This window comes from Marmota marmota, unplaced genomic scaffold (assembly GCF_001458135.2).
Source record: "Marmota marmota marmota unplaced genomic scaffold, marMar, whole genome shotgun sequence".
Classification (NCBI taxonomy): Eukaryota; Metazoa; Chordata; class Mammalia; order Rodentia; family Sciuridae; genus Marmota; species Marmota marmota.
This window is the reverse complement of record NW_026000222.1, coordinates 10,959,231-10,976,942: the sequence shown is the minus strand read 5'-3', so window position 1 is coordinate 10,976,942 and position 17,712 is coordinate 10,959,231. Positions and strand designations below refer to the sequence as shown.

At 39.3% G+C, this 17,712-nt stretch overlaps 1 protein-coding gene across 7 annotated transcripts in view; it reads left to right on the top strand.

Moving 5' to 3' along the window:
• The window catches only part of Zfp1 (ZFP1 zinc finger protein), a 14,940-nt gene extending 297 nt beyond the window's left edge, over positions 1–14,643 (top strand). The window contains exons 2-7 of one of the 7 annotated variants that reach the window (XR_007343550.1): positions 171–245; positions 1,944–2,002; positions 3,419–3,538; positions 8,161–8,287; positions 11,677–12,992; positions 13,143–14,643. Coding sequence is in view for 1 of the 7 variants with exons in the window: in XM_015496065.2 (XP_015351551.1) it covers positions 1,988–2,002; positions 8,161–8,287; positions 11,677–12,752 (1,218 nt within the window). In the remaining 6 variants the exon portion in view is untranslated. Of the gene's footprint in view, positions 1–170; positions 246–1,943; positions 2,003–3,418; positions 3,539–6,508; positions 6,557–6,581; positions 7,019–8,160; positions 8,288–11,676; positions 12,994–13,142 lie in introns of those variants that run through there. The other 6 variants (XR_007343548.1, XR_007343551.1, XR_007343547.1 and 3 more) reach the window with 6 other exon arrangements.
• The last annotated feature ends 3,069 nt before the right edge of the window (positions 14,644–17,712 follow it).

The window sequence follows — 17,712 nt, the reverse complement described above, 5'->3', positions numbered from 1 at the left end:
CGAGTCCGGAAGGCCCGCGGGCGCGCGCGGGCGGCGAGGGGCGGGGCCGGCGCACCTGGCCCCGCCTGCGGCCCCCTGCGGCGCGCGCAGCAGGCGGGCGGGGTTCCCCCGGCCCGGGTTTTGGCAGAGGCTCTGGTCCTCACGTCCACCCTGGGACTTCCGTTATGCAGGGCTCAGTGTCAGCCGAGGCTCGGGAAGGGGAAGTGATTCACCGAAAGTCACCCAGCCAGCCGGTACTATGTGATGTAAGAGCAGATGTTTTTCTCATTTGTATTTTGACTTTGCGCACTGGTCGTTTTTTGACATGCACGAGTTTTTAATTTCTACTTTTTAAATTATTTTTCTTTTTTGCTCCTGGAGATCGAACCCAGGGGCTGCACCCCCAGCCCTTTTTATTACTTTGAGACAGGGTCTTGCTAAGTTGCCCGGGCTGGCTTGGAATTTGAGATCCTACTGCCTCAGCCTCCTGAGTAATTGAAATTTCAGGCGTGCACTACATCTGGCTGGAATTACTGCTGTCTCCTTTTATATCACCCAGGAGCCTTCACCATTTAGAGATTGTACAAAAGTTTTATATAAATTTCAGTTCTTTAAAATTTGTTATAGTCTGTCTCTGGGTGAATGTTTTATGTCTATTTAAGTAGATAATATGTATGGGCCAGGGTGGTTGATAATGTGGTTCAATTCTTCTGTAACATTACATGCTTTTTGTTTTTGTTATTCTGTTACTGGGAGAAAAATATTGAGTTATCTAACTATAATTGTGCATTAACCTATTTTAAAATTTCAGTTTTATAAAATTTTGCTTCTTTTTTAAAAAAAATATTTATTTTTTTAGTTGTAGTTGGACAGAATACCTTTATTTTATTTACTTATTTTTATGTGGTGCTGAGGATCAAACCCAGGGCCTCCCATGTGCTAGGCAAGTGCTGTACCGCTGAGCCACATCCCCAGCCCATCAATTTTTGCTTCCTGTGTTTTAAATTCCTTTTGACAGATGCATTACTTTATATATATATATACCAGAGATTGAACCCAGAGGTACTTTACAACTGAGCCACATCCCCAGCCCTTTTTATTTTTTATTGTGAGACAGAGTTTTACTAAATTGCTTAGGACCTTGTTAAGTTGTTGAGGCTGGCTTTGAACTGACAGTCCTTCTGCCTCAGCCTTCTGAGCTGCATGCATGGCTCTTAGGTGCAGATACATTTAAAATTATTACATTTTCTTGGTGATATGATACATTCATTATTATGTGATGTCACTTCACTTCAAAGTTACTGAAACTTCTCTTAACTCTATTGAGTCTGCTAATGAACCTGTTGAAAGATTCCTTCATCTCCATTAATTTGCTTTTTTTTCTTAGCATTTTCATTTAATTTTTTTCTTGCAGTTTTCATCTCTGCTGAAATACCCTAGTTTTTCATTCATGTCATCTGTCTTTTCCAGTTAGGCCTTTACTGTATGAATCATAGTTGCCTTAAATTCCTTTTCTGGTAATTTCAGTTAAAGTTAAGGGTTCTATTGATGGCTTTGCCTCTTGATGGTGGGTTGTCTTGGTCTTGCCATTTTAGGTCCCTTAATGTGTGATTGAAGGTGGGTGTTGCCCTTGTGATCCATTTTGCTCCATCTGAAGAGGCAAAGAGACTATCCCTAGAAGGTGGTATTTTCGGGGCCTGGGGTTGTGGCTCAGCGGTAGAGCACTCGCCTCACATGTGCAAGATCCTGGGTTCAATCCTCAGCATCACATAAGAATAAATAAGTAAAATAAAGGTGTTGTTTCCAACTACAACTAAAAAAATAAATATTTTTTTAAAAATTAAAAAAAAAAGAAGGTGGTATTTTCCCAGGTGGTATGTAGGGATTTCTGAATAAGATATTTTAAGAAGGCTGAGGCAGGTCAGATGTTTAATAACAATATCTTCCTTTTTATTCTATTCCAGTTCTGCCTTTGTAATTCGCAGCTTTTACCCAAATACTTCAGAAAATGAACAAATCCCAGGTGAGTTGTTTGGTTACTCCCTACTTGTTTTTCATTGCATTTGTGGAATTTTATATGAATCCAGAAAATGTCTGAAAAGTATAAATGAGTTAGACTCAAGGAAAACATGATAAGAATAAGTGATCAATGCCAGCAGCCAAATAGCAAACTGAGTTACATGTCTTGTATTGGTTATGAATACTAATCCCTTGGTGTCCTCTATATTAGGTCTGAACCAATTTTATGGACTTTGATGTAGACAGTGTTTTGGATAGCATCCCCAGAAACAATCAAAATTAATCAGATTATCAGTTTGTCCACGGTTGCTACTTTATAGCATTCTTCAGTGCAAGTGCAGAGTATTATGGCATATATTTTGTTTTTCCAACCAGAGTAGTATGATGCCAGTGAACTCTTAAAATTTTCCCCTATGTCCCACAGATACCATTGCCATTAGTTTCTTGAGTAGCTTTCCAGAGTTGATGTGTACATATTTACACAAGTACAAATAGAGGTACAGATATAAGATAACATAGCATGTGAATCAGACTGTTCTGTGTGTTTTATTGTTGTTGGTAGTGGTGTTTTTATGGTATCAGGGATTGAACCCAGGGGCACTTAAACACTGAGCCACATCCCCAGCCCTTTTTTATTTTTTATTTTTTTGAGACAGGGTCTCACTAAAGTGCTTAGTGCTTTGCTAAGTTACCAAGGCTGGCTTTGAACTTGCAATCCTCCTGCCTCAGCCTCCCAAGTAGCTGGGATTACAGGTGTGTACTACTGCACCCAGTTTATTTGTGTTTCATTCTTAATGTTATTCGAATTAACACCTTGAGTTACTGTGGTATACTTGTTAGAATTGATAGGTCTATATTGATACTTTAATTCAAGTCCATAGTTTACATTAGGGTTCACTCTTTGTGTTATACATCCTGTGGGCTTTGGCAAATGTAAAATGACATGTATCTATTATTATAATATCATACCAAATAGTTTCACTACCCCTAGGTCCCCTGTGCTCTGTTTATTTCTCTTGCCCGCTCCTTAAGCCCCAGCCGAAAGTCATCTCTTGATTGTCATATCTCCCTAGTTTTGCCATTTCCAAAATGCCTTATAGTTGTGCTCATACAGTAGGTAACCTTTTCAGATTTGTTTCCTTTACTTGAATATGCATTTAAGGTTCCTCCACTTTTCCCTGGCTTGATAGTTCATTTCTTTTTAGCACTAAATAACATTGAATCAGTTTATGTATTCATTCACCTATTGAAAGACATCTTGGTTTCTTCCAAGTTTTGGCAATTATATGCAGGTTTTTATGTCAGCATAAGTTTTTGATTCATTTGAGTAAATACCATGGACGTGATTGCTGGACCATATAGTAAGAAAACTAATAACCATATGATTAGTTTTGTAAGAAACTGCCAAACTGTCTTCCAGGTGGCCCTACCATTTTGCATTCCCACCAGCAATGAATGAGCGTTCCTGTTACTCCATACCTCACAAGCATTTCATGTCGTCAGTGTTCTGGATTTGGGCCATTCTAATAGATGTGTAGTGGTATCTTGTTTTAATTTACAATTCTCTAATGATGTATAATGTTGAGCATCTTTTCACGTATTTATTTGCCATTTATTTTTCTTCTTTGTTGAAGTGTTTGTTCAGATCTGCTGTCTATTTTTTTTAAAAATTAGATTGTTTGTTTTGTTTAGTTTTAAGAGTTATTTTTAGGGCCTGGGAATGTTCCTCAGTGGTAGAGCACTTGCCTAGCATGTGTGAGGCCCTGAGTTCAATTCTGAGTACTGCTTTAAAAAAAAAAGAAAAGTTATTTATTTATTTTAGGTATTTTATCAGATATGATTTTGAAGATTTTCTCCCAGTCTGGTTTATTTTTTTCATTCTCTCTCTCTCTCTCTCTTTTAAATCATTGAATGACATATCTTTTGCCAGGCATAGTAGTGCACAACTGTAATCTCAGTGGCTCTAGAGGCTGAGGCAGGAAGATCACAAGCCAGCCTCAGCAACTTAGGGAGCCCCTAATCAACTCAGTGAGACCCTATCTCTTATTAAAATATGAAAAAGGGCTTGGGGTATAGTTCAGTGGTTAAGCACACTGGGTTCATTCTCTGGTACCAAAAAAAAAAAAAAATTATTTTGAAGTCTTTCCATATTAGAGCAAAGAAAACTTCATTCTTTTTTTCCCCTGATTTTTAAAATCCTGGAATGTAAAATATGTTCAAAGCAATATAATAAAATGAAATAACAATTTTTTTTAAGTACTAGGGATTAAACCCAGGGGCACTTTATCGCTGAGCTATATCCCCAGCTCTTTTCATTTTTTATTTTGAGACAGGGTCTTACTAAATTCCTGAAGGCCTTGCTAGTTTCTGTGTCTGGACTTGAACTTGTGATCTTAATGGACAAAATACCATTATTTTGTTTATTCATGTTTATGTGGTGCTGAGAATTGAAATGCAGTGCCTAACACATGGTAGGCAAGTGCTCTACCGCAGAGCCACAACTCCAGCCCACGTTATCTGTACTTTATGATACATTCCATAGATCCTCCTGGTAGATAGCCATTTTCTCAACATTTTTGTTAATCATTCCTTTGCTTTTCTTAAAGATTTTGCCACTTGACCTGGGACTGTGGCTCAGTGGTAGAGCGCTTGCCTAGCAGGTGTGCACTGGGTTCAATTCTCAGCACTGCATATAAATAAATAAATAAATGTCCATCGACATTTAAAAAATTAAAAAAAAAAAAAAGATTTTGCCACTTATTTGTGTATCCCTAATCAGTATAAAATTGAATTTTAGGGGCTGGGGATGTGGCTCAAGCAGTAGCGCACTCGCCTGGCATGCATGCGGCCCAGGTTCGATCCTCAGCACCACATACAAACAAAGATGTTGTGTCTGCCGAAAACTGAAAAATAAATATTGAAATTCTCAAAAAAAAAAATTGAATTTTGAAAAATTGTAACTAGAATTAATATTGCCTTTGTTTGCCTAATCAAAATTTTGATTGGTGGAAGTTTTTTTTTTTCTTTCAGATATGTAAGATCTAAAAGATGTCCTTTCATGCACCTGTGTGCCCTTCCCCAAGACTTAAATTTTGGGTTTTTTTTGTTTTTTGCTTTTTTTTTTAATACTTATTTATTAGTTGTAGTTGGACACAATACCTTTATTTAATTTATTTATTTTTATGTGGTGCTAAGGATTGAACCCAGGGTCTCTCAAGTGCTAGGCAAGCGCTCTGCCGCTGAGCCACAACCCCAGCCCTTTTTTTTTAGATGCTGATGGACTTTTTTTTTTTTTCATTTATTTATGTGCAGTGCTCAGAATTGAACCCAGTGTCTCACGCATGCTAGGCAGGCACTCTACCACTGAACCACAACCCCAACCCTTTAAGGGTTTTTAAATTATTTTTCAGATTGCATTAGCTTAGGTAGGCATGATGGCACGCACCATCATGTAATCCCGGGAGGCTGAAGCAGGAGGTCGAAAATTCAAGGCCAGCCTCAGCAACTTAGAGGCCCTAAGCAACCTGGCAAGACCCTGTCTCAATAAAAAGGACTGGAGATGGGGCTCAGTGGTTAGACACTCTTGGATTCAATCCCCAGCACCAAACACACACACACACACACACACACACACACACTGCATTAGCTTATGTATTCCTGGTGTGGTGTAAAATGATACAGCTCTACTGGAAGCAATGTGGCAGTGCTTTCAAAGCAAACCTAGTACCACAAGTCTAGCCATGTCTAGAAATTTGCTACTACTGGACAAAAATCTTCCAGTTCATGAGAAACATAAGGAAACCTAGAAATCAATGCAGTTGGTACATCTGGCAAGGTCAAAGTGAAGATCAAGTGTTGAGTGTCCAAAAGGAATATAATTGGAGTGGGATGTTCTGTTTCCTGTTTCTGCTCAATGGCTAACTCTTAGGAGTAGATTAAAGCAGAACCCTTCTGTGAGATGAAGTGTCTTCTCATCTGATCCAATTCAGCCTGGTGTGAAAGGAGGGACAGTTAATCATCTGCATATGTTCAAGACAAAACAAACCAAGTACAGATAAGAATTTGGGCCAGGCTCCCCCAAGCAATCTGCCCCTAGGTAATAAAAACGTGCTTAAATACATATTTTAAAGACAGTTTAATCAGCATTTGTTTTCTTCCCAAACATATTTTCTTCTTGCCACAACTCCCAAGTTGCTGGCATCCAAAAATGAGTTACAGCTTATTATTTAACATCCTCTCCCATTCCATGTTTGCTTATTTTAATATATTTTACAGATTTGCTATTGTTTTTGCATCAAATTGACTCATGGTAGGTTTAGTTTTCTTCTTCTGGAGTATCATTTTTTTTTTTTTTTTTTGCACCGGGAATTGAACCCAGGGGCACTCAACCACTGAGCCACATCCCCGGACCTATTTTGTATTTTATTTAGAGATAGGGTCTTGCTGAGTTGCCTAAGGCCTCACTAAGTTGCTGAGACTGACCTTGAACTTGCAATCCTCCTGCCTCAGCCTCCTAAGATGCTGGGATTATAGGTGTGCGCCACCGCGCCCTCCTGGGGTAAGTACCTCCTAACACACTTATTATGTTCCAGTCATCATTTCAGAGCAAGGGCTGTCAAACCCATTGTCCAAATGGCCTGCTGCCTGGTCCTGTATAACCCACAAGCCAAGGCTGGTTTTTACATTTCTAATGATTGGGAATAAAATTAAATGAATAGCATTTTGTTCTTTGAAACTGATATGAAATTCAGATGCAAAGTGTCCATAAATGAAGTTTTATTGAAACATACCTACACCATTTGCTTATATCTTGTCTCTGCTTTTGTGGTAGGATGGTGGAATTGATTCGTTTAAGCAGATCTACACATAGCCTGCAAAAATCTAAAATATTTACTAGACCCTTTCTAGAAAATGTTTGCTTGTCATTATAAATATTTTCAGCACTTTGAAGATATTCCATCATTTGGCTTCCATTATTTCTTTTGAAAAATAATCCATCAGTTTTATCGTGCCTTTGAAGGTAATACTTTTTTTTTTTCTTCTAGGGTTTTTGGCAGTTTTATGATGTGCTCAAAAGTAGGGTTTCTTGTACTTTACTTGGGATTAGTGGTGTTTTTTGAAACTGTGGCCTGCTGTGAATGGTTTTGGAAAATTCTCAGCCATTGTCTCTTCAAATATTTTACCTCTTAAAATAGAATTCCAAGAGCAACTATGTTAGGCCCTTTAACTTATGTGTCTTTTAGGCTTTTTAATGTATTTTCCATCCTTTGATCCTTTTGTATTTATTTCAGTCTGGATATTTTTTACTGATATTTTCCAGTTTGCTAACCATCTTTTCAACTGTATCTAATTGGCTATTAAATCAGGCTACAAAGCTAAATGTTGTGGCACATGTCTATAATCCCAGCAACTCGGGAGGTTGAAGCAGGAGGATCACAGATCAGCCTGGGCATCTTCATGAGACCCTATCTCAAAAGAAAAAATAAAAAGGGCCAAAGTATAACTCAGTGGTAAAGTGCCCCCGTGTTTGATTCCCAGTACAAAAAAAAAATTTTATGGCTTGAAGGGGGTCGGGAGATCCTTACTTGAAGCTGACAATTTGTTTCAATACTAGAAATCCTCCTGTTTTTTTTCAATATTCAAAACTTTTTAATAATTTGCTACTACAAAATTAATGTTTGTGTGAGTTTCGTCACTACCCTGGTAACGTCATATACTGAGAGAGAGAGATTTTTTGGTACCTGGGATTGAACCCAGGGGTGTTTAACCACTGTAAGCCACATCCCCAGCTCTTTTTTTTTTTTTTTATAGAGACGGGGTGTTCCAGAGTTGGTGAGGCTGGCTTTGAACTCACAGTCCTCCTGCCTCAGCCTCCTGAACCACTGGGATTACAGGCGTGTACCACTGCGCCCGGCTCCCTGTATATATCTTAACAGCAGAATCAGATTTTGTTGTTAGATATCTATCAAATATGATAGTGCCAAAGATATAGGGATCTTAACCACATATTTTTGGAGTCAAAAATATAGTAAACAAGATGTACCATAGGTATTATTTGTAAATTTTCATGGTGGGTAACTTACAACATGGTAAGAATAAGTTTTCATATATCCTTTCCACATCACCAAAACATGATCATTTCAGATTAATATACAATTTCAGGGATCAGTTTCATTCACGGATGTGACTGTGGACTTCACCCAGGAGGAATGGGAGCAACTGGACCCCTCTCAGAGGATTCTATACATGGATGTGATGCTGGAGAATTATAGCAACTTACTTTCAGTGGGTAAGAACAGCTTTCAGATGTATCTCACTGTTTGCCTAGTAGCATTGAGTTTCTGAATAATTATGTGGCGTTTATATCAGATAGGGAACTTTCAACTTTGTAGAAATGAGAGCCAGTCAAAAGATGGTAAACACACAGGCAAGGCTTTATTGGAACTTCTGCTTGAGCAAGAAGGGAGACAGCCTGACAGTGTGTCAGGCTGGCTCAAACAGAAGACAAAGGTGTACAGCTTTTATGGCATCTTCAGGGTAGGCTGTGGCCCAGTCTTTTGGTGCCATCACATGTAGTGGTGGGGTTTTAGTTTAGTCTGAGCTCTTCATGCCTCTTGATGAGACTGTCTCATTGCCAGCTTAAGGGTGTTTTATTCTATGCTAATAAGGTAATTCTGCAGGCTACTTTACAACTATTATATGCATGTGTTTGTCCCTCACCACCTGGATTTGTTCTTATCTGGGAAAGTCCCTAATAATCTTTTTAGATCAGAGCAAACTATCATCCTGATTCAGTGGGTTTGATTTTAGTGACCTTATCTTGTCTGGCTTGTAACTTCTTGGTATTTCTACTGACTCCAAGCTGATTCTTCAACTTCTCATCTCTTGATGTGCCTTATTAATTTTATAGTTATAAGGTTCATCTTTTAACTCCTGATTTTCTGGTATGTCTGTTAACCCCATAAGACTAAGCTATTTTAATGTCAGCCTTTTTAGAAATATTGAGCTGCCACAAGAAATCAAACGTACTCAAAAGTGGGTCAGCAAGGCAAATGTTACTTCTGTCATAAGAGTGTGCCACCAAACCTGGCTAGCAGTTGACCTGCTTTTATCCCTAACACAGTGTTCCCCCTTGCTCTGATAGGAGCAGCTCAGGGTTATAATTTATGATTAGCTAATTTTGAAATTGGGGCAGACAAAGGGAAGAGCTCTAGTTAAAAATGGCTACAATTGGATCTTTATATCCCAATTAAGGCTAAATACTATATTCTAAAAATGGACGACCAAACTTTCTATTTCTCACAAGTCCCTCTTTTTCTTTATATACCTTTTGGTCTTATTTTCATTTTTATACCCTTTGGCATTGCCATCCATCCTAGATATTTTAACTCTCTGAGGTGGAAATGACCTATGGTAATGAGTTCTCCCCCTTTTAGCAGTTCTGATAGCCATGGTGATTAGGAGCACTTGGTAAGGTCCTTTCCAGCTTGGTTGAAGCTTGTCTTCTTTCTAGGTCTTGATGAAAATCAAGCCACCAGGCTGGAAGTGATGAATTGCAAACTCCAAAAGGGGAATCTGAGCAGCAGTTCATAATAATCATACTAGAAAAAAAAGAAAAGCACAGATGTTTCAAATTGACAGTGCTTTTTGTGATATTTCTCAGGCACTCCTGTATAAAAACCCTTCCTTTATAGCCTCCCAGTTTTACTTACTGACACAGGAGGACTGACACAGATGTAAATCTAAAGTAAAAGAACCATTGTTTTATATTCTAAATGTCCATGTATGGCTGTATTCTGGTTATATTATTCTGCCAGGTATTTAAGACCAAGTTGGTCAAAACTGACCTTTTTTCTGTCTACTGTTAGAGTCAGCTGAGATTTATTAGGGATCACTCTTGGGAACTCATGGGAAGCCTCTTGGCTCCTTTAACTTTTATTCTACCATTAGTTGTGCCATCTGCCAGGATGGGTCAGGGTCTTGCTGACCACATTTGACTTCTCTTGGAAGCATCAGGGACATGTCCCTCTCCAGTGATGACCTTCCTCTTTGCAGATTGTGCACAAGTTGGCTTCCCGTTTTCTAGGGTCCTCTTGATCCCCCTGATTGGGAGGTCATTTGACTCAAGGGAGTTGTATGGCCCATTGTTCCCCTAGTTTTGGGTGGCTCAAGAGGGCAAGGGCCAAAATGTTGGCTATTTTTTCCTTATCCTTTTACTTCCTTGACTTCAGTCTCCAGGATTTGGGTTAAACATTAAGCAGGCCAGTTTCACCAGTCTTAAAATAGTCCTGGGTTTTAACTGAAATGTCTATAATTTTATAGTTGCCCCTTTTATTCAGTTGGGGTCAGTATTAGGATATAAAGGTGACTTCTAGTACTATCTGTCCTGTAGGTGATGGCTTATTGTCTCGGATTAACTCAAGTTGTGTTTTTTTTTTTGGGGGGGGGGTACCTGCTTAAACCCCACCCCCATTTTTTTAGATACTTTTGGTGTTAGAATGCCAATGCAAGAGCAACTGATTATCAGTCTGCCAGTCAGAATGGTGACTTCTATATTTTAGCTCATGGGAATTGGTGTCATAGCCTTAAAGAAGATAAATTTTTCATTACAAGACTTCGTTATCTTGGATGAAATGGTTGCAGAATCACAAGTGAGTTAGGAATAACCACTAATACACAAGATAAAAGTAAAGGTTATTAAGGGCCTAAGTCAAGTCTGGGCAATCTTTAATATTCAAATTAAAGGAGGGCAATCTTAAAAGGAGAAAAATACTGTAGGGGTAAAAACGGTCATTCTCCAACAACTTCAGTACAAACAGCAGTAGACCCAGCAACAGCAACGAGTGTGAGTGACTCTGTTGCAAGGATCTGGGTTTATTTTCTATTTCCAACAGAATGAATTTCTGGATCTTGCCATCCATTTGCAAAAAGACAGAGTTCTAAAATAGGATTGTTTCTGCAAACTATGAGAAATGCTGATTTCAAGAGGTTATTTTGGTTTATAGGAGCAGAGTAGGAGGAGGAGGACGAAAGCCAAAAAGCATGCAGACCAGTACTGATCTTACCATAGTAATCTAAAGTGTCAGTTACTAACCTCATCTGTCTGGTACCACCACTTAACATCTTCATCTACTTATTTTCTTGGTCTCTGTTAACTATTCAGTGTTGTTGAGGACACCGTGAATCTCCTTTATTCCTGAAATTGCCAGCTTTTCCATACTATTTATGCCCTGGTTGCTGATCTTTGTTTTTATTTCAATTTCTCTGTTTACTTTAAGGTTATTTTGTCATCTGCCAATGCTACTTATGTCCATTGTTTTTTTGTTTGTTTGTTTTTTAAATATTTTTTTAGTCGTTGGCAAATCTTTATTTTATTTATTTATATGCGGTGCTGAGAATCGAACCCAGGGCCTCACACAAGCCAGGCAAGCACTCCACCACTGAGCCACAACCCCAGCCCGTGTCCATTGTTAATTCACACTTTTTGGTGTGCACAAGTTTTATGTGTCTTTTCCTTTCAAGATTTAAGAGAGGAAAAGTTTGCACTGGGATTTTTTTTTCTTTTTTTTAGTACTGGGAACAAAGAATCAGCCCTATAACACATTTGTAGAGACTTCTCTTTCTGTGACTTTCTATATAAAGGATTGATAAAGTGCATTTCATTCTGTTTGATCCTAGAAGTGTGGAAGGCTGATGACCAAATGGAGAGGGACCACAGAAACCCAGATGAGCAGGTGAAGCAGTTTATAATCCTCAAAAACCAAACTCCAGTTGAAGAAAGAGATAATCTCTTCGGAAAAACATTTAATCTGAATACAGACTTTGTTTCTTTAAGACAAGTGCCCTATAAATATGACTTATATGAAAAGACTTTGAAACATAATTCAGATTTACTTAATAGAAGCTATGCAAGAAAGCAAGCTGATGAATGCAATGGCTTTGGAAAACCACTCCTATATCTGAAGCAAGAGAAAACTCACCCTGGAGTAGATTACTCTGATTATAGTAAAAGTGGAAAAGCCATCAGCCATAAAGAAGTCATTTTTAAACATCAGAAAATTAAAAACCTGGTTCAGCCTTTTCTTTGTAATTACTGTGACAAGGCTTTCTCCTTTAAGTCACTGCTCATTAGTCACAAGAGAATACACACTGGAGAAAAACCCTATGAATGTAATGTATGTAAGAAAACCTTCTCCCATAAGGCAAACCTCATCAAACATCAGAGAATTCATACTGGGGAGAAACCCTTTGAATGTCCCGAGTGTGGAAAAGCTTTCACTCACCAGTCAAACCTCATTGTACACCAGAGAGCACATATGGAGAAGAAGCCCTATGAATGCAGCGAATGTGGAAAGACATTTGCTCAGAAGTTTGAACTCACTACACACCAGAGAATTCATACAGGAGAGCGACCCTATGAGTGTAATGAATGTGCAAAAACCTTCTTTAAGAAATCGAACCTCATCATACATCAGAAAATTCACACAGGGGAGAAACGCTATGAGTGCAGTGAATGCGGCAAATCTTTTATCCAGAACTCACAACTCATCATACACATGAGAACTCACACAGGAGAGAAGCCCTATGAATGTACTGAATGTGGCAAAACATTCAGCCAGAGGTCAACTCTTAGGTTACATCTGAGAATCCATACAGGAGAGAAACCATATGAGTGTTCTGAGTGTGGAAAGGCCTTCAGCAGGAAGTCCCGACTGAGTGTTCATCAGAGAGTACACATAGGAGATAGACCCTGAGACTGCAACCAAGTTGTATTGTGGAAAACTGTATACCAAAATCCTTGCAATGGATAGAAACCTCATGAAGAATTCATGTTGAGATAAAATTTCTCAACTCAAAAATGTGTAAAATACAGGAGCCCTTAAGAAGAATATTATACTAGGAATTGGGTATAATACCCAGGTAAAGTATACATATCAGAATATATCAAATTGTAGATAGACATACCCAACTGTATTACAATGAGCTTTTAAAAATTAATGAATTGCTGGGGTTGTGGCTCAGTGGTAGAGCTCTTGCCTAGCATGTGTGAGGCCCTGGGTTCGTTTCTCAGCACCTCATATAAATAAATAAGTAAATAAAATAAAGATTCATCAACAACTAATAAAAATATTTTTAAAAAAAATTTAATGAATTGAATACTCTGGGTAGCAGCAAAAAGCATATAGAGATTATACCCTAGGAATTTATATGTGAGTATGCCACAGAACACGTTTTTAATCTGCACATGTGAATTTAAGGGTCACTGGGAGTTTGAAATTCTTGACCTCTATGATAATTAGAGCACAAGATTTTCCATACTAAACATCATGTGTGTCGGTATCTTTCCAACCTAGTATGCATTCCAAATGAAATATTAACAGATTTTAAAGTAGCACGTAGCCTGTGTTTTTGCCTACTGCTTGCCGATGTAAGTCGTGTGACCATTTTTATTGAACTGCCTCCTCAACAGATGACTGTTCGGGAGTCTTAACCCACTTTTGGGTTTGAAGATTTTTTAGAAGTATTTATTAAAATCTGCAAATGTGAGATAATTAAGAGGATATCTAGAAAGTAAAAGGAGACAGATGTGAATTATGTTACTTGGTATATACACAGAATGAAATTGTACCATGTAAAGAGAATATTATCCATCATGCACTTGTTATTTTTCTGTGGGGTATTTACATACAAATGCATGTCTATTACCAGAATGTTGTGTAACCCAGAAACCACCTGTATTTTTGTGTGTTTCCCCGTTTCTCGATATTTTATGAATTGTCTTGCAAAAAAAAAAATGATAGGATGTTTATGTAGCTCATAAACGTTAGTCACATTTCAAAGACTTTAGAGAAAAAAATAATTTATTTTAAGAAAAGAATTGTCTATTTCATTGCTTCTTAAAATTTCCATGTGCATAATCCACTTTAGAAATGAAGTAATTGCAGTATTCTTTTGTTTTAAAGAGGCATTTCTACTTCGAGTTTCACACTCAACCTAAAACATTTCCCTTTACAACCTGACCTAGCATAAGTTATTACTTCCTTTCAGTGTTCACAAACACTTTAAGTTAGACTTTGCAGTGATCTCCCCATATATTGTTTGTTGATTAACATTTTAAAAGTTATCTTTTTGTATAAATGAAAGATGTGCCATTTTAGGCTTGATTTCATATTGACAAGTACAGCCTTTCCCTATCCACCACAAATCATGTATTAGAATTATAAATGGCAACCAAACTATTATTTTTTAAGATAATTGATGTGTTGGGACTACATATGAAAATGAATGACTTTCTGGGCAAATATATCATGACATCCATAGCCCAGTACGTCTTTGTATTTCAAAGTTGTGATCTTTCTAATACAAGGAAGCAGGGGAAAAGTTAATTTCATACACTGCTGTTAGAAATGTAAATCGTGACGGCCTCCTTGGAAAACATTGTGACTGTCTTTTAACATTAATGATACATACACACTTTAACCCAGGAATCTCACTCCTGAGAATCTATTTCTAAGGGGAAAAAAAAGTGCCAGTATTGGAGATTTTATGTTTATCAATGTATATTGTATTTTTGGTAAGGACCAAAAAATAAAAAAAATGAATGACCATCATAAAGGAATGATTGAATAAATTGTGGTAAAAATATATCATGGCTGTGTGGTATTCCTTTGGAAAAAAATGTAGGATCAAACTTTTCCATGTTGAAAGAGAATATGAGAGTATTCCAGTTTTTATAAAATAAAGATCTAGAAATACGTATGTGTGGGGTTGCGGGGCCTGGACATAGAAGTCCTTTCTTTGTGCCCTCGGGAACTCATCAGCTTATTGATGATGGCAGGAAAATGAGCTAGCCCACATTCCTTATGAAAGATGTCTTGGCCTGAGATAGTTACCACTCAGCAGTAACAGTAGCCAGGGCATCATTTTCTTACCTTAGTTTACAGAGGATGACGCAGTACAGGACATGTGATGCCTACACATATGTTGGGTTGTTAGAGGAACCTGGAGTTTAGGGAACCTGAATCTTACACTAGGGGTTGCAAGAAAATCAACCCAACTTTGCTCCAAAGAGAGACATCTTTACTATGCTGGATGTGAAACCTGCTCTCTCCTCTGGAGAGAGAACTTTATGTCTTGTAAGACTATTCACTTTTCACACATCCTGAAAGATGGTCTGGAACAAAGGTCTTTAGTGCTTACATTCTTTTGTTTTTGTACTAGGGATTGAACCTAGGGGCACTCAACCACTGAACCACATCCCCAATCCTTTTTTGTATTTTATTTAGAGACAGGGTCTCACTGAGATGCTTAGGGCCTCACTAAGTTGCTGAGGCTGGCTTTGAACTTGTGATCCTCCTGCCTCAGCCTCCCGAGCCACTGGGATTACAGGCATGTGCCATCAGGCTCCACTAGTGCCTATATTTGTAAAGAGGCAAAACCATTAGAAACCTGAGAAAGAATTGTCTTAACAGGAATGGATGAGTAACAGAAGAGAGAGGGGTTCAAGAGATTTTGTTAAGATGTTAGAAATTGTGGATTATGTTATCGATTCACAGGAATGGCCAGTAGAGAAAAATATTTCTGCTGCAGCAGGGAAAGAAGAGAACAGACTAGAGCACAGTCTGGGCCAGGAAGAAGAGATCAGAACTAGCATGCTAGGGAAGAGGCTGACTTGGAGCATCAGCCAGGGAGAAGCCAGAGATGACTCAGACTTGTGAACGTTTTGTCTGATTGCTTTTATTTACTCTTTTAGAAGACAAGGTTATAAGCTGAGGGTGAGGATGGAGGAGGTGGCATGAGAGGTTTGAGGATCTGGGGAGAGTTAACAAACTAAGGAAATACAATATGGCTGTGGAAAAGGCCCACTGGAGGGTGATGCAGTATCTTTAATGTAATGTCCGTCAGAGTTGTGAGTTTTCCTCCAGCCACACTCAGAATTGTATTTAGCCTGGGTTGGTTGGTGTGAAATACCCGAGTGATGAACAGTGGGATTTAAACTTGGTTGGGAGAAGCATCAGAACTTGCAAGGCATCAACCACAGGTAGTGAAGACAGGATGATGGGGTAAAACATGCAGGCGCTGGACCTGCCCCCGTGGTTTGAACAACTATCCTCCCATGAAAATGCTTGCACAAGAGTTAAGGACCGGACAGGGGTTGTGGCTCAGCGGTAGAGTGCTCACCTCACATGCGTGAGGCCCTGGGTTCGATTCTCAGCACCACATATAAATAAATTAATAAAACAAAAGTCCAGCAACAACTAAAGTATACATTGAAGGGAACAGGAATGGCTGTTTTACATTATACCCCTTTCTCAGCGCCAAGTACCAGTGTGATGAGAAAGACACTTAGGAAGGAAAGGGAACTAGCACCAGATTTTACCTTGGACCCCAACACTAATACAACCCAATGAAACCCAGCATTGGGCAAGTCACTGCAGCCCCAGACTTGAAGTTGGTACCCATTCCAGGCCTGTCCTAGCACCAGGCTGAATCCCATAGACCCAGGATCCAGCCTATTCAGCAGATTCTGTCCAGGCCTACCTAACCAGCAGGCCAACCTCTGGTCAGGCCATGCCCCACAGCTATACTTAAAGTGAAATTTAAGTCAAAAACTAAAGTAAGATTATCTCCTTTGTTTCTGGAGGCTGCCATTCTTTGAATCCATTTCTATGCTTCCAGTCCTACATCAGGAGCCCCAGGTTTCTGTGCTACACAGGAGCTGAAAGAACACTAAGGGGGAACACTAAGCATCCTGAAAGCCAGAAAATGGTATTCTCTGCCTGTCATGAAACCAACTCTACTTTTTTGCCTACACCCCTTCAGAGTGTATGTTAACAATACCATCCGAAAATGAGAATTTTGACTCATGTAAATAATTCATACTTTGGAACAAGGAGCTTTCAGTTTCTCTTTTCTTACTAGGTGGCACCCATTTTTTAAGCGCATTTTCCAAATGTGTAGAACAGTTGACATTAAGGGATATGGTCGTGGATTTTTCTGAAGAGGAATGGAAATGCCTGGACCCTTGTCAGCAGACTTCATATGGAGATGTGATGTTAGAGATCTGTAGAAACCTACTCTTTATGGATGCAGTGAGTCCCCAAAGGTCACCTTTGGCAAAGGTCAATGCCACCTCCATCACCTATGCTCCTCTCACTGCCCAGGCTCCAGGAAGCCCCTACCGGTGAGTGAGGTATATGGTGGATCTGGACCCAGCTCCACAAAGTGAGAGCTGTGTCACACGTTTACACTCTCGGGACCTTCAGGTCACACCATCTACTCAACAGGCACCAGGAGAAGTCTCTGTGAACCCGCCAGAACAATGGCCACCCCCAGTAAACAAAAATCTCTGAGACATTCCACAGGACCTCTCCAATAAATCCCATGGACCCCTACACCAACTGAATACACAGAAAGTCCACAGCATCCCGTGAGACGGAGGGACTGAGGAAGGCTGGGTCACCCTCCATTGCTTCATTTGTAAGTGGGGAAACTGAAGCCCCAACGGAACAGACTCACGTCGCATCTTAGGCCACGGGAGCCCAAGGGCCCGGTTCCTTGCTGGGCCCACAGTGAAGGCCGACAGGATTTCCAGAGCATATGCACCTCTCTGGCTCCCTTCTCCTGCTGCAGAAGCACCCACCATGCCCTCCACTCCCCAGTTTGGCTCCTGGTTCTCATACTGAGCTTCCCTGGGGAGCCCTGGGTGGGGCT